This window comes from Paramacrobiotus metropolitanus, unplaced genomic scaffold (assembly GCF_019649055.1).
Source record: "Paramacrobiotus metropolitanus isolate TYO unplaced genomic scaffold, Prichtersi_v1.0 Parri_scaffold0000061, whole genome shotgun sequence".
Lineage (NCBI taxonomy): Eukaryota > Metazoa > Tardigrada > Eutardigrada > Parachela > Macrobiotidae > Paramacrobiotus > Paramacrobiotus metropolitanus.
The window spans coordinates 661,530-680,985 of NW_026570281.1; the positions used below are offsets into that span (position 1 = coordinate 661,530).

The 19,456-nt window shown below is 43.7% G+C and overlaps 6 protein-coding genes and 1 non-coding gene across 12 annotated transcripts; 2 read left to right on the forward strand and 5 right to left on the reverse strand.

Annotated features, from left to right (window-relative positions):
• Positions 1-69: 69 nt before the first annotated feature.
• Positions 70-5,130, reverse strand: LOC129593292 (Bardet-Biedl syndrome 5 protein homolog). 5 transcript variants are annotated; one of them, XM_055489529.1, is made up of 14 exons: positions 4,735-5,130; positions 4,286-4,364; positions 3,895-4,220; positions 3,554-3,614; positions 3,417-3,499; positions 3,264-3,329; positions 2,957-3,006; positions 2,760-2,840; positions 2,606-2,664; positions 2,303-2,534; positions 1,104-1,193; positions 898-1,005; positions 685-771; positions 70-572 (listed from the first exon to the last, which is right to left on the reverse strand). In XM_055489529.1, exons 3-14 carry the CDS (start codon positions 3,950-3,952, stop codon positions 453-455), a joined length of 1,095 nt encoding a protein of 364 aa, XP_055345504.1. In that variant the 5' UTR covers positions 3,953-4,220; positions 4,286-4,364; positions 4,735-5,130; the 3' UTR covers positions 70-452. The 5 variants fall into 5 exon arrangements, with proteins under 5 accessions (XP_055345504.1, XP_055345503.1, XP_055345505.1 ...); XM_055489528.1 differs by having other exon boundaries at positions 4,729-5,130; XM_055489530.1 differs by having other exon boundaries at positions 2,606-2,652; positions 4,462-5,130.
• Trnam-cau (transfer RNA methionine (anticodon CAU)) lies at positions 1,724-1,796 on the reverse strand. The gene has a single exon. It is a non-coding gene; the product is annotated as a tRNA-Met (tRNA).
• A 1,772-nt stretch (positions 5,131-6,902) lies between the features above and the next one.
• On the reverse strand, positions 6,903-8,606 carry LOC129593367 (isatin hydrolase-like). The gene is made up of 3 exons (XM_055489645.1): positions 8,070-8,606; positions 7,683-7,993; positions 6,903-7,425 (listed from the first exon to the last, which is right to left on the reverse strand). The coding sequence occupies exons 1-3, from the start codon at positions 8,387-8,389 to the stop codon at positions 7,223-7,225; spliced, it is 834 nt and encodes a 277-aa protein (XP_055345620.1). The 5' UTR covers positions 8,390-8,606; the 3' UTR covers positions 6,903-7,222.
• Positions 8,607-8,920: 314 nt separating this feature from the next.
• LOC129593276 (uncharacterized) lies at positions 8,921-11,296 on the reverse strand. The gene is made up of 4 exons (XM_055489503.1): positions 11,150-11,296; positions 10,867-10,973; positions 9,885-10,091; positions 8,921-9,326 (listed from the first exon to the last, which is right to left on the reverse strand). The coding sequence occupies exons 2-4, from the start codon at positions 10,970-10,972 to the stop codon at positions 9,247-9,249; spliced, it is 393 nt and encodes a 130-aa protein (XP_055345478.1). The 5' UTR covers position 10,973; positions 11,150-11,296; the 3' UTR covers positions 8,921-9,246.
• Positions 11,297-11,348: 52 nt separating this feature from the next.
• LOC129593272 (probable serine racemase) lies at positions 11,349-14,913 on the reverse strand. Of its 2 annotated transcripts, XM_055489500.1 has the most exons (9): positions 14,761-14,913; positions 14,494-14,676; positions 14,346-14,377; positions 14,235-14,276; positions 14,052-14,092; positions 13,477-13,602; positions 13,265-13,355; positions 12,196-12,316; positions 11,349-11,863 (listed from the first exon to the last, which is right to left on the reverse strand). In XM_055489500.1, exons 1-9 carry the CDS (start codon positions 14,825-14,827, stop codon positions 11,499-11,501), a joined length of 1,068 nt encoding a protein of 355 aa, XP_055345475.1. In that variant the 5' UTR covers positions 14,828-14,913; the 3' UTR covers positions 11,349-11,498. The 2 variants fall into 2 exon arrangements, with proteins under 2 accessions (XP_055345475.1, XP_055345474.1); XM_055489499.1 differs by having other exon boundaries at positions 14,494-14,903.
• A 154-nt stretch (positions 14,914-15,067) lies between these two features.
• On the forward strand, positions 15,068-17,209 carry LOC129593275 (hydroxyacylglutathione hydrolase, mitochondrial-like). Its single transcript, XM_055489502.1, has 8 exons — positions 15,068-15,355; positions 15,428-15,463; positions 15,541-15,751; positions 15,807-15,864; positions 16,280-16,369; positions 16,502-16,563; positions 16,623-16,724; positions 16,787-17,209. Exons 1-8 carry the CDS (start codon positions 15,177-15,179, stop codon positions 16,916-16,918), a joined length of 870 nt encoding a protein of 289 aa, XP_055345477.1. The 5' UTR covers positions 15,068-15,176; the 3' UTR covers positions 16,919-17,209.
• A 104-nt stretch (positions 17,210-17,313) lies between these two features.
• Positions 17,314-19,122, forward strand: LOC129593274 (phosphatidylinositol polyphosphate 5-phosphatase type IV-like). Its single transcript, XM_055489501.1, has one exon. It carries the CDS (start codon positions 17,726-17,728, stop codon positions 18,857-18,859), a length of 1,134 nt encoding a protein of 377 aa, XP_055345476.1. The 5' UTR covers positions 17,314-17,725; the 3' UTR covers positions 18,860-19,122.
• The last annotated feature ends 334 nt before the right edge of the window (positions 19,123-19,456 follow it).

The following is a 19,456-nucleotide window of genomic DNA, read 5'->3' on the forward strand; positions in this document are numbered from 1 at the left end:
AAAATAGTTGGAGGGTGCATTATAAAAAAAACGCGGGATATTGGCACATTGCGTAGTTTCGGTTTTGATTTTTTTCGGTTTGTATGTGTCACGAAGGTACATCGGACATCACTTAGTCCTCTGTCTACACAGTTAGTATTCAGTCACAAAACATCGACATTACTTCAAAGCATCAGTTGTTCCTTTTTCAGTGTATCATTACTTTCTACTTGTAATGGACGTAAGTCACGTGATGCAATTTGCGCAATGTTACAATTTGCAGTCAACAAAGCAGGAGTTCACAGGATGCGCTACGCAAACGCACAGTTTGATACGCTGCAAGGTTGGTGTCCTAACTGCGACAATACACAACAGTGTATCTGTAGTAGATTCTGTACATATATACGCTGCAGGTGCAGACAAAATCTGATCCTTGTTGGGGCTAATAACAAAACTTAACAATGCCGATCATATCATAGGGGATTCCACAGATCAGCCAGTGTCATTCCGTTGGGTGGCTCCTCGATGGCCAGACCGATCTCGCGGGAGAAGATGATGCGGCGCTGACCTTTCCCATTATCCAGGTAGTACAACTGCAAGTACATGAGTACAATACATATGCAGAGTACCACCACGTACAGGATCATAGCTTTGTCAATATAAACAGACGCACTATCAACTTCGGTTGACGACAGTTTTTCTTACCGCTAGTGCGTCGTTCTTGGGCGTATTGTCCGGTTCGAGATGTTCGCTGGGAGCTTTCAGGACGTCGTTCAGACTCTGCGCATTGAGCTGTCATACGAATTACGATTGATCCAACAGTCGCGTTAGAGTACCTTACTTTACTTTTTTTAGTAGGATTAATATTGTACATACGAGCATTGGTCTGGTACTAATTAGTTATTGATATGATTATACCTGGTCGGTTTTGAGCTCCTTCAGGCCGAAGATGGGCGATTTGGCGAAGAGCCGGTGAAGATTCTGAATCTTTAACATGGTCGCTTGCAACTTCTCCGGCGGATCAATCTGTCAAAACATTCCATTATGCCACTGTTCCTTTAAGTCCAACTAACGCAGCATCATCAGCCAACAAGAGTAGGGTAGATTACTGAAGGCTAACCCACCCGGAATCCCAGATTGCAGGTGGCGCCGTCAGCGTAAGTCTCCAGGACAACGGCCGGCCCGTACTTGGTCTGATTTGGTCGAATCAACTTCTGTATAACATGCGTAAATAAAAGTAAGTTCTAATTTATATTAAAGTAAGTTCTAATTTATATTAACAGAAATCGCAGCCAATATTCATCTGTAGTCGGCTTAATGTTTTTATCCAGATGACTCACTTTAACAGTGTTATTAACTACAGGGTATGATTACGCATTAAAATGAGTATGTCTTAGGTGGAAATGCCGGCAAGAAACGTGGTCCTTATTCAGACCATCGTCCAGCAGCACTGAGCCCTGTGGTAATCTTCCGAAATTACGCTGCCACCGGAAGGAATGGAATATGGCTCTTGATTCGTGACAATATTAATAAGAAACGGCACGGATGGCAACAAATTTCGAAGCAGTGCGCTAATTGGCACAATGGTGGCATCTGTAATGAGGTCGGGTCCAACTGAAACATGCAAAAACGAAAACCTACCCTGCTGGTAACTCACTCATTGGAATCTCTAGTCGCAGAAATGACTTAACCCATGTTAGAGGATGTTTTACCGGGGGTTAATCCAAACAAAAAGTCCAAAAAATGCCCCGTGACAGGATCGAACTGTCGACCTCAGGATTATGAGACCTGCGCTCTACCGACTGAGCCAACGGGGCTTGAAATCTTGGCGGATGTAAATCGTATATCGAAAAGTACGAGCAAATAGCATAAGTTGCATAAGAAATACTGTACGTAGCGTGCATGAAGCACTCGCAGATTAAAAAAAGGCAGATACATGTACATGTGGTAGCGGGTGATGAGATAAACAGTTTACATTGCAGTGGGAAATCAGACCGCTTAAATGGAAGATCGAGGACGAAGATCGAGGGATAGCTAAAACAGGGATCCCCATGCACACTCAGTGGCACTCACATACTAATTACGTTGTTAGGGAAGCCCTACCACGTGGCCCGCGTTTCTCGTGCCTCGTTTCTCAACGTTTTAGCTAAACCACTGTGTCATTACGTACAGATATTTAGACAATTGCAACTCGCGTTTGGTCTTGGTCCATATACAGATATAGTCCATACGTTAATATAGTTTAAGGAACATAAACTGGATGCCGGTCTAACTAATGGCCTTTGTTTGTGCAGTTTGATAAGTTATCTATATAATTACTGACCACGGCGAGGAAGGGAATGCTTATGTTGTAATTATCGTTGATGGCGGAGTACCAGACCAAGCGGACGTTAGTGATGTGCATGCCGCCCAGGACGCCGGTGTCGCTGGTCAGATTGAAGACGCCCTCGATACTGTCGAAGAGCTGCTCATCCGGCAGCAGCTTCAGCGAGCTGCCTTCGATCACTGCGCCGCGTAGTTTCACCTCGCGGTACAGCCGCGATGAATCATATGACCTGATCAACAACATGCATTGGCTCTTATTATTTGAACTGGTCTCTCAAAAGGTCAAGTGGATGCGCTGCACCTGAACACGGAGTTGACCACCGCGTACAGTTTGGCACTGCCGGGGATCTGCAAATTGAACTGCATGCCAACAAAACAAACAACCGTGAATAACGCAGAAACGGGGTTGGGGCAAGCAGAACACGGGCTTGTGTAATCAAGCGAGAACGCTGTACCAACGAGGAGAAGATGAACTCGAAGCGAGCTGTGCTGCATTTGGCGTAAATATATAGAGACTCCACCGATCCGCGCATTTTCTACAAAGAAAATACAAACGCATCCTTTGTTAATGTACTTTATAATTTTGCTGCGCCACTGCTGCGGTATTCGAGCCGGTAAATTACATAGAAAGGGTCGAAATGCTACGGCTTACTGATATTGTCGTCCGGACGGAAACATTGCTGATGCAGTTATATCCCAGGGCTGCATCGATCGCACAAGAACAATGTAATTTTTATACGATACATACTTCGTACACATGCATCTGTAGCAAATTATCATAATTCATTTATATACAAATTTTATGAGAAATGAAAAGCATAGTGTATTTAAAGCATAGCCTTTGCAAAAGCATAGTTTATTTCGATTTTGTAAACTAAAAGTGTGATGATTTAAGCGTAAGCGCAGCAACCTGCAGGCAAATGCGATATACCGTATGACTGCTCAATAAAGAAACATACAAATATTAACACGGGTCAATTGCAGGGATATCCAGATCAGCCGGAGATTAGTCACGTACAGTGTACCTACAAAGAAACAACGGGATAAACATATTTGAATATATTCCACGCTGCTGTATCAGAGATGCGATACTCTTTAACGCCACACCGTGCCTCGTTCTCCTGTGTTGGCCTTGGTGTCCTCGATTGAGTCCAGCTTCTCCAGGAGGATTTCTCCATTTCGCAGTCGCAGCTGTCTACAAATAATCCGTTTTAATCCGCGCAAGACAATGGTGGTGATTTTCACTCACTCTTTGCTGCAGTCCAGACGGACGTCCTTATCCTGCCATAGCATGTCGCGTAGTCCGTTGCCTGACAAAACAACCCAACTGCCAGTTTACAGTACTATATAAGAGCCACTAAATAATACGTAAACAATAATTTTTTATAATAATTTTACATGGTGTCAGTTTTTACTTGTCATATCAAAGTTGTAGCTGGGACCTGAAAGGACACATTGCGCGCATAAATCCAAGAACTTGTCTGGTTAAGCCAGGTAATTCTGGATGTGTGCCCTGTACAGTGCATATACTTACTTGTAGCTTCTGTTGGGGTAATAATGGATAATTCAATCGATTGAACTCATGCTTACCAGGTAAAGCCGGTTTGCCCGAATACAGTGCCCCCAAATCGATCTGGCGAAGCGTCATCACACGCAGCCGTTACAACTACGTGCGACACTCGGGCCTTAGCTGCATTTATCCATCCCATTATCGTTCATCGGTGTGTACAGTTGAATAGCCAGTATATGATCACTGTCGTCCTTTGCCGGTGTGGTCTTCTGCTAGATACATGAGGAACTCACAGCATAAAGGTCAACCAGATCCAGCACGTATCGTATTTTATCAATTAGTGACTCGTCGTGATTTGGAAGCCCGTCCCAAAATAAAGTCCCCAGGTCGTGTCCTTGACTCATGCCTAAATATGAACCCAGGGCCAGTGGCACAGGTGATAAGTTGTTGTACTCGCATTAATCATCATACCTGTTCTTACTTTACTTAATCCAACGAAGCGCAACTATTCTCCCGAGCATTAGATTCTAGATCGATCAAAGTCCAACTTCTGCAAAATGCTCGTCCATTAAGCATGCGTAATTGATCTGAAACCCTTACGAAAAATAGTGACCCGGATTCATTAAAATACGGTATGTCGCTGTTACCGAGTTTGGACACCCATACTGTACTCGCAGCCCAATTTAAGCACGAAAACAAAGACTCCAGCCGCTCCACCAGGCTAAAAAATTTTAACATTAACTTAAAGAGTTTTATCCAACAGATCCTTCGACCGTTTAAAACCTTCTCGAATGTCGTTACATTCGTCTGACGTTCGTATTGTTGGAGTACTAGGGGTTGATCGATAAATCCTCTTGTTCCGTCGCCATCCCAGAACTTAAAACACACTACAAAACTTCACAGTTGCGTCATACCGGTACCTAAGTAACCTAACGCCTCCCACTTCAGATCTTGCGCGTTAGATTCCGTAGCCGGAGCACCATGCTGGACAAAAGGTCAATATTTTTGCACTACGCCACGTACGGACTACGGACACATTAAATACTACTCGGTACTCTAGTTCCCAATGACATGAACACTACGTACAGGATATCTTGGCTAAAAACACCTTTCCCGACACAGCTTAGCTTGTCAGACTGAGTTGTAAAGTAGGAAGAAATCTGAACGATAGGCATGGATTTCTGTGGAAATTTTCTTGCTCCCGGTTGTTCCCAGCCGTTTGTTAAGTGGCGTATGTAAACAACAGCCTCTACAATGCAACAATGCCGGGGCGGCATTATCGACCGTCTACCGCGTCGATTAAGAGTTTGCAACTGCTTTCGAGGAGTATTGATTTATAATGCACTGCAAAGTTTTTTCGAGAATTAAGAACTGGTATTTCACCGTATGCCCCGTTTTATGCGATTAGCTGACACTACAACAGAGCAATTCATCAAAATATTAAAATATTAAAGGTTATCAAGGAAGATATCTACTTCCTTGATAACCGATAACCTTTGATGGATCAGTCGGATGGAATTAAAAGAATAATCTATAATAATAAAAGGATAAGCCTTAACGAAATTCCGTGTGTGTCATCGATGCATTAACATTGCGCTGAACCAAACCCCGATATCTATAGGTCATTCGATAGCCCTTAACGTAAAGATTTGCCAGCAAAAGTGAATTTTCAAAGAAAAACAAACATTTGAATGAAAACTCGAGAAAACGTTAACATACAAAGTCTATGGGAAAAATCAAGAATCCACCACTGCAAACCGACCATCCCACCACTGTCTCGGCAGCCAGAACACGTTGGCCAACTTTGCTGGCTGGGACAGGGGAAAGCTGTAATGTTCTTGAATCATGATCACGTATTATTCCATTTATAAATTTTTCATCAGTAACTGGGTTCGAGAAAAAAAGATTTGAGAAAGAAGGCCTAACAAGGTCTTCGAACACGGAACTGCTCAAAACTATTTCTAAGGGAGCTGTCTTTCCCAGTGGTTTGACCCGTTTAAAGTTGCAACGCTTCCATAGGCGGTTGCCATATGCCATTTGAGGTCAAAATTTTTTTACTATTTTTTTTCCCGAGAAAGGCGGCAGTGCATGTTCGGGGTTGATTTAAAGCAGCAAGCTGGCAGCTGCACATCCTACATCAGCTTGGATTGTTAACCCTACACTTGCAGTTGATGTGTATTACCATAACAGCAGAGCTATAGTTAAAATTTGTTTTATTTGAGCAACTGCTTGACAGTCATTAGTAGAGAAAAGTTTTGGGAAACTTGGAATAGCTCCGTTAGTTTGTCGCAGAAGGCGGAGCCGCAGGCAACGCCGAGCTGCGGTGCGAGCGGAGCTCGCGGAGCAGCAAGCATGCAAGAAATTTCGCGTACACGTTCTCGGTTTTAGAATCAGCTAGCAGCGGAGAAGGAAACACAGCGAACGGCTTCTGTCATTATTTAATTAAAGTAGTTTAACTTTGCTCTGTGGTCAAAGTAACAGCGAAAAAGGTGACTATTACTGTATTAGGCTCTTACTGTACTGATTGTTGATGGGCAGCGTGGTGCATTAGTGGTCAAACTAGGATATGAAGTACTTAACGTAAGTAAGCAAACTGTTATCAGATAGCTTGAAAAAGCTCAGTATGGTAAAAAAAAGGGAAGAACAAGTTTTAATAAGTGACAAGGTCTATATTTAGTAGCTGCACGAAATGCTGATGGTGACTGCTCTGGAAATAAATAGATCGGAAACTAAAGAATATTCCCCCGCTTTTGTGAAAAAATAACTTCAAAAATTTCGCAATTCAAGTTTAAGGCAGTTCTGCAGTCAATTAAATTTTGCGGTAGATATTATTGTGTGTATAAGTGTATTATAGAATTCTACGCTTCGTTCGTAAAATCTGCAGTTATGAGGTTTAATTTTTGCGCTGAGTTATGATTTGTCCATCGCATTATTTACTCCGCGCAATTTGCGCGGGGTCTGCTAGTACATAATAATATCGCCAGTGACTTAGTGTAGTCCCGTGCCGTCAGCTCATCTAAACACTAAACATTTGACAGGAAATTGTTCTGTTATCCAATGGTCCTAATCCTAATCGTCTTCTGCAAGTCCTAAAATTTATTTGCCATTCTGAAGACGTGAATTTAAATCTAATTGATAATCTTTGACCAGTAAGTAGTAATGTTCGGACAAAAAAGCATCAGAAACATTCGTTTCTCCACTAACGACGACAGTTAAAAGCGCAACTGCGGAATAACAGTTCAATGACTTAACAAATCTGAAAACGTGCATCGCACTCAGGATACGGCGGAGTCGTTGTGAACTTGGTGATGGAGAATATCGTCACATTACAGAGTATCTGGTTTGTCTAAAAACCGTCAAATGGAAGATTTATACACAAACACAAGCGTAAGGATCAAAACTGCGCGATCAGGGCAGAAAGGCGTAGAGCCGAACAGGTGCGCCACTGCCCTTTTCGATCTTCAGCGGAGCCGCCAGGAGGAGGGCGCCACTGGCCGGCACCCGTTCCAGGTTGGCCACGTTCTCCAGACCGATCCGATTATGCGTCGACAGGATGACATGAGTAGGGAAGTCCTTGGATTGGCCGTAGTCTGTCGAGGGCGTGTCCACTCCTGCCAAGCGCCACACACATTTTTGTAAGCAAATGAAAAGCACAACTGCACAAGCAACAATGTACAGTATCAGTTTTACAATTTTTTTTCTTGGTCTAATTTTATCAGTTTCATTACGAACGTCAACAAATAAGTACAGTAATAAAATAATGTCTACTTGAATGTGTACACAACTACACATGGCCGTGCATATTTTGAACATAGTGACAAGTTATACGAATAATGTGATCATATTATTCGGACTCCTCTGTACGTACCGATGCCTCGAATGTTGCGCTTCACCAAGAAGCGAGTTGCATCCGGATGAAAGCCAGGAAAATGCAGCGTGGATACATCGCTGTAGTTCTCACTGCCGAACACCTTGGCTTTCTGAGGGTAGCGCGCCGAATCCCAGTTGGAGTACATCAGTACGAACGCCCCATCCGGCACCGCGCCGTACTGCGCCTCCCATTGGCGGATGTCTTGCAGACTGACCTGGTAGTCGGGATTATCGCGCACCTGTGCCGAGACATTGACCACCACCGCCGGTCCAAACAGCTGGCTCACTTCCAGCTGCGAAACGTCTTTCCTGTATGAGCGATTGGTTTTACCGCATGAGTATGTTTCTCGACCAGAACTACGATGCAAGACGTGTTATGCCTCACCCTTCTTTGGCAAAGTGCGCCGGCGCGTCCAGATGGGTGCCGCCGTGTTCGGCGGATCGGAACAGTTTGGAGCGATAGTAATACCCCTTCTCCTGCTGGTCCCACAGCGCTGTTAGGGAGAAAGTGGCATTGAGGGGCTCCAGATTGGGCCAGTAGATGGTGGCGTCGTTGTACGCGTAAGACAGATCCACGATCTTCGATGCGTCCAGTAATGCCTGCAGATTGCGGCCACTGGGAGCGGCCAGCACGGTTGACCACAAGGCCACGACACCGAGGAGATTTGTCACAAACATTGCAAGGACATCCATCATAATTTGCATGTTACTATCCAAGCGAACAAGTTCGAAACAACCAGTATTGTGGTTTGTGATCAATCTTCACAGTTCTTCGCCGGCAGTTCAACAACAGACTTAAATCTTATAATAAAGTACTCTGTCGTAAAATGAACGAAGACGACAACACGGGAACTTCCCACTGGGAGTTGAGACAGCGCAAACGATTCTGAAACGAACGCAGTGTTCAGAGGGGAGAAAAACTTGTGTTGATCGGAATTTTATGATCTGGTTAGGCTAGTGTCATTATACCGCTGATGACAGCTTGTTTTTCTGGGTTTTCGACGAAGTCGGATTCTGTGACGCAGCTGTATTGTACATATTCATGCAAGACAGTTTAAAAGCGTCCATGCAGTTTACGTACAACAGTACATACTCTGAATCACTCATGCGGCCGATGTCCAAGAAGCGGCTTGTATTTATTACAAACTGCACGTTACAGGAAATTGAGTGAAGTGCGTTATACTTTGTAGCTCCTACTTATAGGAACTCGTAAGATGCGAAATAATAACTGCAGTTTTTTATTTGCATATTTATTGCCTAAAAACAACGATGCGGCTAGTTTTCTCCAACGCAAACTTAGCGCATTTTCATAAGTAAATAAATAATGTGATAATCGTACTTAGTAGAGTGAATCACCGTCGATATGCGGGAATACAACTGATTTGTTCGTGCAATGCGGAAAGGGCTGTATAATTACGTATCACAAATATTCCTCGTTGTTTGATTTAACGATACTTATACAGTGAGTACTGGACACGTTTGTCGCAGCAAGGATTTCAAAAATAATTGTTAAGGAGACTGGCAATTTTGTGTTGCACAATGGCTTCCATCAGTTGAACGAGTCAAACGAGTGCGTAGAGATTATCGGGAGTGTTGACTGTCGGTGTCGGGTAGATGATCGTTGCCGATCCATTGCTAAAACCTGCAATTACCAACCACAGCGGCTTACCATCACCGTTACACACAAAAAACCGACAATGACCGTTTGAATCCTTAAAAATAATGAGAAAACAAGAAACTGTCGGCTGGAAAATGGTTTATATACAGTGCAACTATAAATGGTAAACAGGCAGGCATTAATATCGATATGAATAACCATTTTCTGTTCCTTGTAATTGTTAATTACATATTTATATAACACTACCGTACATAATCATACTTCCTGCAGATTGCTGGGGATTGGTAGGGTAATGTTGCAGCACTGCCACACATATACCGTACATCCGTTTAAAATTTTCGTAAGTTTTCATGAAAGAAAATGCATAATTATAGAAGAGAATATCATGCCGTAATTACCAACAATTTTGACACGAAATCAGATTTCAATAGCTTAAAAACTTAACAAACCTCAACTAATTAAGTACTGTATGCACCGGCTTCTACCAGTAGAACATATGTATGGGAACTATCGTTGCCAAACTGCCCAAACATAAACTGCTAATGTGGTGTTATTATATTAGTGCAATTAGTAGCCACTTACGACAGACATAATCCGGACAACAGCGCTGGGGGTTCTTCAGTTTCCAGCATTCCGACACGTTTTCCACATCCTCGGTGGGGTCGGGTGCGGCGCAGGCGATCTGGGCACAGACGATCTTCTGGCCGACACACACGCAGTACGGCTGGCAAGGGTCAAGACTCTCCACCGCTTGACCCACCTCACACTGTTGCCGGCCCTCCTCAGTTCCTAAGAAGGAAAAGCAGCATTATAAAAAACATCGTGCAAACCAGTTGCAAGCTACTTACTCCAATACTGTGGTGCACCGAATTATATTACGAGTACTTGCAAAACAGCCGCAAAATCGATAACAAATTGCGATTAAACAAATTTCTGGTCATGTGATATTTTATTATTGGGAATCCTGTACGTATGCACTAAAATTGTACGTATCCTGCATATTGATTCACTTCTCAATTGTTTTACATATGTATTTCCAACCATTTTAGTTGTTTATTCAATGTAATATTTATCACCAAAAGTCATAGCAGGCACATAGGGAGGAAAACTGTGTAATGGTGAATATTGATTAGCATTGGTGTAACCAATACTCTCACAACTATTTTGGCTACAAACATACGATTATGGCCAATAGCCAAGACTGTCCAATACCGGCCAAATATTTAGAATTTCCGAAAAACAAAAATATCGAAGCGACTATTTTGCTGCAAATTTACGACAAATCAGACTATTAGCCACCAGCCGTAATGCTGCGTATCGCTGCGACTACGGCAAAGCACTGCAACTTATTAGCAATAATGAAAGGTCACCAAATGTACAGAATCTGTATGTATTAAATTTCAGAATCTGTATGTATTAAATTTCAGAATCTGTATGTATTAAATTTCAGTTTCCCGTCCTACGAATGTAAAACAAGGTACTTAATTGTCCAAAAAAAGATATTCGATTGCGGACCAAGGCAAAGTTTCAGAAACTGTACGTAATAAAGTCAGTAATCAATTACCGTCCGATCTTCGTGACCATTGCAGCACATCGAAGGGAAATCCTTGCACCGTTCCGTAAATTCCCAGCACAAACATCCACGCACAGCATAATCCCATTGTCTCCATACTACAGCGATAATCTTCACCCAATACTTTCACACGCTAGTAATCCGAGGTTGACCGTAAAAACAGGAGTAATGCGCGCTTTCTCTGCTCACTTCGCTGCTTATATACTAATCGGCGCCTTTTGAAAGCAACCCATTATCCGTAACTCGGAGTAATCTTATTTTAGCCTCAACTTGCCTCGCAGCGCCGGTAGTTTACGGACAAGAAAACGCAACCTTGCCGTTGTCAGCAGTCCCCGTGAGACCGGCGTATTCCGCTCCCGAAGCGCGAAAGGAACAATGCATATGTGCGCAGTAAGGATGCCGGGTATAAAAAGCCGAGTTTAACGGCATATGTGCAGTACATGGATCACGTTACCCGCGCTCACACGGTCATATAAACCAAATTACGTTTAATTCACCTAAGTGCGCCAACAATTCCTCGATTCAACCAAGCAAAAACCGCCAATCTCACCGGAGAAGTGAAGAAAGGAATCCACTAATTAAATATAAAAAATCAATAATGCCTTTAACCGAACAAATTCAATTCACGCCCATAACAGCGTGTCCACCGTGCAATTACCGCCGCTCAACACTACGGCCACCTTATGACCCGGCACACTGCGAAAGCTCTCCGACAGCACAACGGCCACACCGGCCGCCGCGCTGACCTCAATGACCAGCTTCAGATTCTGCCAGGCCCACTTCATGCCGGCCACCATCTCGGCGTCTGTCACAGTGAAAACAGTGTGGGCCGTGTACTGGCACATCAACGGGAAGGTAATGTCGCCCGGCTGCTGCATGCGAATGCCTTCTGCCAGAGTGGGCAGGAACTGTGGGGGATTGGGCCACAGGCGTTGTCCGGAAGATAGGCAGCGCTGCAGGTCCTTGCCCACGGGTTCTACTGGACACACTGTGAAAAAAGAAATTCCTCTTATACTTCAGCGCTCCAGTTACAATGCCTTCATTTTTACCACTTTCAAATTACATACATTGATTCTAGGGCTTATTTTCCAAATTAACCCACAAACAAGATGCAACTGTTTTTCATTATTCAGTTTCATAAAAATTATCCGTGGGCGCTTGGTTTCGTTTCACCTTATTGTTAGTTTACAGTCCACTCTTCCGAGCGATTAAAAGCGTTGCCATATTATTGAGGGTTTTCTCATTACTACTAATTATTGCGGGAAGCCCAGTTCTTATAAAAAGACGTAGCTATTTAGCATTTTGTGATTTTTACTGTACCCTGCGTGGTAGGATGCATTTTTGCGAAAGCAATGGATACACCGGACGTCATGCCACCACCGGAAATGGGCATTATCACCATATCCACATCCGGCACCTGCTCCAGCAGCTCCAACCCGATCTGTCCTTTAAATAACGCAAATGTTGACGAGAATATATACCGCCACGAAAGCTAAATAACTCCACGGAAACAATGAAAACATAAATAGCTGCCTCACTGATATGGGAGAAACATCTAACAAGATGGATTACGTGACGCACTATGAAAATGTGATTCCACAATTTTATGCTGTTAATTATACGATCATATATCATTTGCACATATGTTATTATTTGATCATGTATCCACGGAATTATCGTACAGATATGAATAAGAAATGTTACTCTCGTATTAGCTTTTAGAATTCAACTGAATTTCAGCATGACTCGAACAGAGGCTTAGTTCTAAACTTCAGTACATGCATTTCGGAAGTACCGGTACATCCATTGTTAGCATGTTCGTTCACAGTTCTAACGATAGGTTCGTTCGAGATACCAGTACAATACATCATTTTAGCAATCTTCATCCAGTTTTTTTACGTAGTGCACCGAGGTCACTCCTATTTCACAAGTTCCCCAGAAAAGGATTCTATCTGCTTTTTCAAAGGAGCCCCTTTTGAAAATACGTTTATGAAAAATGAGTGGACTCTATTTGCGGGGAATACTAATTGATAGAAAACGAATACGAGTATAGTATATCGATATTATACTAACAAAGATACTAAGTAATGAAATTAATTCAGAACAGCAATCCCCGAAATTTCAGGTGCGTGGTTGCGTTATCTTCTGGAAAGTTACCTCCAGTGGAAAAGCCTCTGATAGGACAACTAAATAAACATCTCAGTAGCCGTTGCAATGAGCCGATAGAGATACAGTAGATAATGCTCCAATTAAATGTCTAATCGGGCCTAACCTGACCAGTTAAGTCGCACATCAGCGAAACACGAGATATTCACACCATGAAAATACTACCGTAATAACCTCTATGTACCAAAACAGCGGCAGTGAAAACGCATAATCGTTTACGCACCGTTCCCTGGCCGGCGATAACCAACAGATCGTCGTAGGGCGGCACTTCCACTTTGTTCTCCTCCTTGGCAATGCGAGCGCAGGTTTCTTTCCTGGGGAACACAATGAACCAAATGATTGAACCAAATGATTTAGAAAAAACTACTAGCACACTGAGTAATAACGAGCTCTTATTATATGGCACGGGAAATAACACGTAAGTGAATACTCTACCTGGCCGTCGGTGTGGGAGGACAGACCACGCACTCAGCGCCGTACTTCTTAATCAGCCCGATCTTAGCGGACGGTGTTCCTTCCGGCACCACCACCGTGCAGGCGATCCCACATCGTTTCGCCGCCCTGTAGCAATATAGGAACTCATGATCCAAGCAATCCCGTCGCAGTCTGGTTCACCAAAGATAGACTTAAGAAAATAACTGGCATATGGCATAATTTCTGAACGGATTTGCAATTTATTTAAAAACAACAAAATATCGATCGAAATGTCGAGAAATACTGGACACTGGACAGAGTCACAGACCAGTCATTAGTCACTCATTACCCTGTTACTCAATAAAATGCTCATTACGGCAAGAGTAAACAGTTTCAAACTTGCAGTGTACTGTACTGCCAGTGTTATTATTAGAATATTATTCCTAAAACATCTCAATAATTAAATTTTTAAACTGATACTTTTATTCATAATCATTCACGTATGTATGACGTATCCAACGAGGCCGAAGAATAATACTTACATACTGCGTGATATTTCTTATAAAGGCGAAAGACAACAGCCGAGTCAGACGTACCATGCCAGAGCTTGTCCGTGATTTCCACTGCTGTGGGTAACCTATCCAATGTTTAGAAACAAAATTAATACCTGGCCGTTTACGATCATAACGAATAAAAAAAATTCAATTCCGTAGTCGTACGTTAATGGACACTACTGTAAGTAATCATTATTCATTAGTAATGCCTTCGATCCAACTTACAACTCCGCTCAATTTCGGATCTTTTTCCAGATGAGCCAGGATCTACACGCGTCAAACAAATCCACAATGATCAACAACCAAAACACGCAAATTACAGCATGTTCTGCTTACAGCATTTAATGCTCCTCGAGCCTTAAATGCTCCTAAAATAGCGACACAAAACTTGTAAGAGAGGTGGGAAATCGCAACGAGCTGCCAGACTTATGACAAAAACAGAAGGCAAAATCCAGCAATCACGGTGCAATGGTTGCGTGCGTACCCGTTTTCTGCAGGTTCTCGCACTTGAAGTATATTTGCTTTCCGGAAATGGCATCGGCATCTTCATTCGTAATCACCGGTGTCTTATTTGGAAAATGCGGACGGATACGCTTCTCGGCGCGGAGCACTTCGTTGAACAAATCATCCAGACTCAGGTTTTCGGACGAACCCATTTTTAGAATTTCTAGAAATGCAGCGGCCAACAGCGAACTACACAAACACATAAACACGGACACCGATCTGCAGAAAGAAAAACAATTTGAATTACCTCTCGAAAGTCGAAAGTCAAATAACTTTTTTAAATTTCGCAAGCACAACTTGCAACAGCAAAGCATGTACGGAGCATATTCAGAAAATTAAGGCCCTCTAATTTATACCCCGGCATGTGTATGGGTAAGAAAACTAGCAAAAGTGAAAAGTGCAAACCAAAAAGTTCAAAAACAGCTGATTTTCAACGTGGCCTCGTCTCGCTCCGAATCTTCGAGCAAGGCGTAACATCTCGAGCAGTTTCTTCAGCCTTGACACCAACCAATAATATCAACTCACACTACTAACTCTCTCAACTAAGTCCCGTGCACCACTACCACTACAATCAGCGTCCTCAGTTTAATACACAGTCTGGATTTCCCCCAAACTTTATCCCGCAGCGTTTGTTGTGGATTTTGATTCGTTTAGTCACTGAGCATGCTATCCAGCGCATTATCCAAGATACCTGATTATTACAACGGCGCAGTATTCCTAACTAAAGTATTCTTCCGTTATAAAGTCTTCAGAATGGCCAGCACGCATTCCAAGCCAACCGTAGAGAAACACGGCGACTCCTTCACCGTCACAATTCTCCCGGCCCTGGAGGATAATTTCATGTACTCAATACCAGACCTTGTATGAGCCCTTTGCTTTTGTATTATTTGCAGCGCATGGTATGTTTTTATTAGGTATCTGATCACCGATACCGCGACCAAGGAAGCAGCGTGAGTGTGCATGAGCTTTAACCAGCTTAAATCAGCTGCGCAAACGTGGTGTTACGATGTTTTTGCATGCGGAGCAGCGTGGTGGATCCCGCTGACGCCGACGGTGTGCGTCAAGCCGTGGAGCAGAATAAAGTGCAGCTTCGTACTGTCCTCACCACCCATCATCACTGGGACCATGCAGGTGGGAATAAGAAGATGGCGGAGCTGTTTCCTGACATCAAGATCGTGTCGGGGGATAAACGCGCGGAAGCGACCAACCATTTGGTGGAGGACGGCTCGGCTCTGCACGTATGTCGAAGGGAAATGTTCCTTGACTACTTTGTAATGATTTAACTGGTTGCAGATAGGGAACACCACGGTCAAATGTCTTTTCACTCCATGTCACACTTCCGGACATATTTGTAAGTTGCAGACATTTTCGTCGCTCACCCAACAGTGTTGATTGCACTTCCTTGTTTTGTGTTCGAGCAATACGTGCAAGTACTTAATTATTTAGACGGTGTGATTAAAAATTATATCTTTATTACAATTTTGGAAGCGGTATAGCCGCATAGGTATTCTCGTTTGAATAGCAAGTTTTTCCACAGTAATTTTGGGATTAATGTTTTTGTGTTTGTTATTTTATTAATCATTGAAATGGCTGTATCACAATGAAAGTTTTCCTTAATAAATCTACTTTTTCTTGTTGCTGGTGCTCAGTGAATGGTGCACTGAGTGTGACTTGTAACTTGTAAGTACAGACAGACTTGTAGTTAATTCCTTCTGTCTTACTCTTTTTCTTCTTCTTAATTTTACTTTAATTTTTGTACTCTCTAGGCTACTATGTGACTCCATCGGGCAGCGGGGAACCGGCCGTTTTCACCGGCGACACACTTTTCCTGGCTGGTTGTGGAAAATTTTTTGAAGGTGCTCTCATATGTTTACCTGGCTTTGCATGAGATTTACTAGTGGGTGATAACGAACGGGATCTAAGAAATAATGCAGGACCTTACTGCAAAGCATAGACGTCGCTAATCATTCGTCTGACGCTGATCACAGGCACCGGCGACGAAATGTACGACAATTTAGTGCACAAACTGGGCCGTCTACCGGCGGAAACGGTACGTTATACTTCGTGGATTTTTTTTCTAACTCCATGAAAGTATTCCGGTGATTACAGAAAGTCTACTGCGGTCATGAGTACAGCATCCAGAACCTGAAGTTCGCCGCTTCCGTTGATTCAAATAACACCCATGTCCAGGACAAGTTGGCTTACGCACAGGTAAGCAGATGCAGCGCTTCCTTAGCGGTGTATGCGCTGATGTAGATGATAATTGTGTGTAGGAACGCCGCAATGAGGGCTTGCCGGTGCCGCCGTCGACCATTGCCGAGGAGAAGCAGTACAATCCTTTTATGCGCGTCAACGACGCCAAGGCCATGGCTGTTATGCGCGAACGCAAGAACAATTTCAAGTAAAATTTCTGTAACTGACGTTTGCCATAACACGTTCCTTTTTATCATTTCTTTCGATTGGGGGTTGGTGGGTAGATTTCATTTGGCATGTTTTTCGTTGTTTAATTTAATTGATTTTTTGGTCAGTTGATGGTAACCGGCTGGTTTCTCCTTTGCTTGATTTTTATTAATTTATGCAATTTGGCAGCATAGTAGTATGAGAGATTTTTGTTCTCACCATTGTTAGTTTAACTCCGCAGTTGTAGTTCTGCTTTTGTAGTACAGGGATTCTGTTATAAATGTTTGGCGCTGCTGGTTGGGTTATCTGGCGGCAATATCATACAGCAAATACTTTAGAATTTTACTTACCGTTTACTGTGATTTTTAGAATAATGTTATTCTGAAGTATTACTTAATCATAACCCCTACTGGGAGTACCCTACGAGTACTCGTATTTGCACAGCAGATCAGACGATCATTCTAGTTCTACTGTTGAGGTGCGACATAGCAACGTACGGTATCAGTTCTCTGCGAGTTCCATACATGGAAGTGATGTTAAAGTCCTGTACTGTAATGCCGTCGATTCAAGAAGCTCAATTAAAAAAATGAAAAATAATGTCTTGGGAAAATGCTTGTTGATGATCATTTCGTAGGCCATTACCAATATACTTGTATACATTACATAGATTATCCAAGCATGCAGCCATTAAATACATAATCTGCGACAGCCCGTGTGCAGATAAGGGGATCTCTCCCGTGTAAAATCCGAATGTAACCCTGCTGGAGTAGGGACGAAGCGTCATACCGCCCGCAGTCCGTTATGCCTGATTGATGCCCGCTTTTGTGGGCGCGAACGGCCAAGCAGGACCTTCCCCACAGTCATCCCGACTCAGCCATGACGACGCCTATTCCGCACTTCCTCTACAGGTATTTATTTTAACATGGAATACCAACAAGAACCTTGATCACCACGAGGAACTCCAGGAAATCTTCACGGAATCCGGCGCCCCCCACGCTGACCTTATCGCCGTCGGCCTGCAGGAAGTCCCGCTTAACCACTCCCAGTTGATCAAATCCCTGCAGATCGTCGCCGGCCGGGGCCACATTCTCTACGCCGCAGAGTCTTTAGGTACTATTCTCCTAGTGATCCTCGTTAAACGCCATCTCCTGGCTTTCTGCAGCAGTGTTGTCCCGTCAGCCGTGCATCTACGTTCCTGCAATTGCATCCGCACCAAAGGATCACTGGCCATCTACCTGAAGGTTTTTGATTCGTCCTTTCTCTTCCTGACTGCCCACTTGGCGGCCGGACACTCGTGGAAGCGGCTGTTCAAGCGCACTCTGGAACTGCGGAAGATCCACGCTGGGACGACAATCCCGGGGGCGCCGCGCTGCACCCCGGGGCGGTGTCGGTTTGACAGTGTCGATTTTGTATTTTGGGCGGGGGATTTCAATTTCCGGCTGTCAGAGGAGCGCAAATCCGTGGAGAAGATCGTGCAGAAAGTGATCCATGCCGAGCATGTCCGGCAGGATGAGATCCGCAATTTGATGGCCTGGGACCAGTTGTCGCGGTACAAGATGGCGACAACACTGCGAGATTTTCACGAGGCCCCCATCGACTTTCTTCCGACGTACAAATACGATCCCCGTTCGCATGCGTACGATACGTCGCGCAAGCAGCGCATCCCGTCGTACACGGACCGCATCCTGAGCCGCAGCGGTCCCGGCGGGATGCTGGTGTGCCGGATGTACGGGTCGACGCGCAACGTGGTGACCTCCGACCATAAGCCGGTGTTTGGACTGTTTGAGGCGCGGCTGGTGGTGCGGCGGGAGCAACTGCTGGAGGATATGCCGCTGGCCACCACCGCTTCCATGCTCGCGCGCTTGTACAAGCGGGAGCGCCGGAAAGCGGTCAGGAAACGACCGGTGCACGGGCACATTTCTGCCTGCGGATGCGGACTCATGTAAATAACTGTGGAAAATTGTATTTTTGTGTACTAAAATATGTATGTTATCTTTTATTTTAATTAATAATAGCTTTTGTTGGTATTTTTATTTGCTTGATTTTCGTCTTGGTTTGGCCATGGCCCGTGCGAGATTCAGATTAAAGTCTGTTTTTAATTTTAAGCACATTTATCTTAAGCGTCGTCATTTTGTTTGAGAATATTCGAATGACAATGGCTCAGCGATAAGACATGTTTAATAACGATTAAATTTTTGATAAAGCTCTCGCACACGAATGCAGTAATGAATGTGCCCTTCATAGAATGTGCGTAAATATAAACGTGAGATGACTGTGACTTTATCAAATGCAGGGTGATCACGTTCTCAATAAACACAGCTGATATAATAAAGGCATATTATCCAGGGCACGTTTATTAAATTGCCAGGGAATTATGGCACGTTTATCAAATTGCGAAATTGTCATTTGAATCACCGAATAAATCTCAGCATTATCTTCATCAGAGTAACCAATACTTAATTCCGCTGCTCAGTGCATGAACCCGCCAAAATAAGGAAATGCTTCTCTTTTGAAGAGACGCACGGAAGCCGCTGTTTTATCGA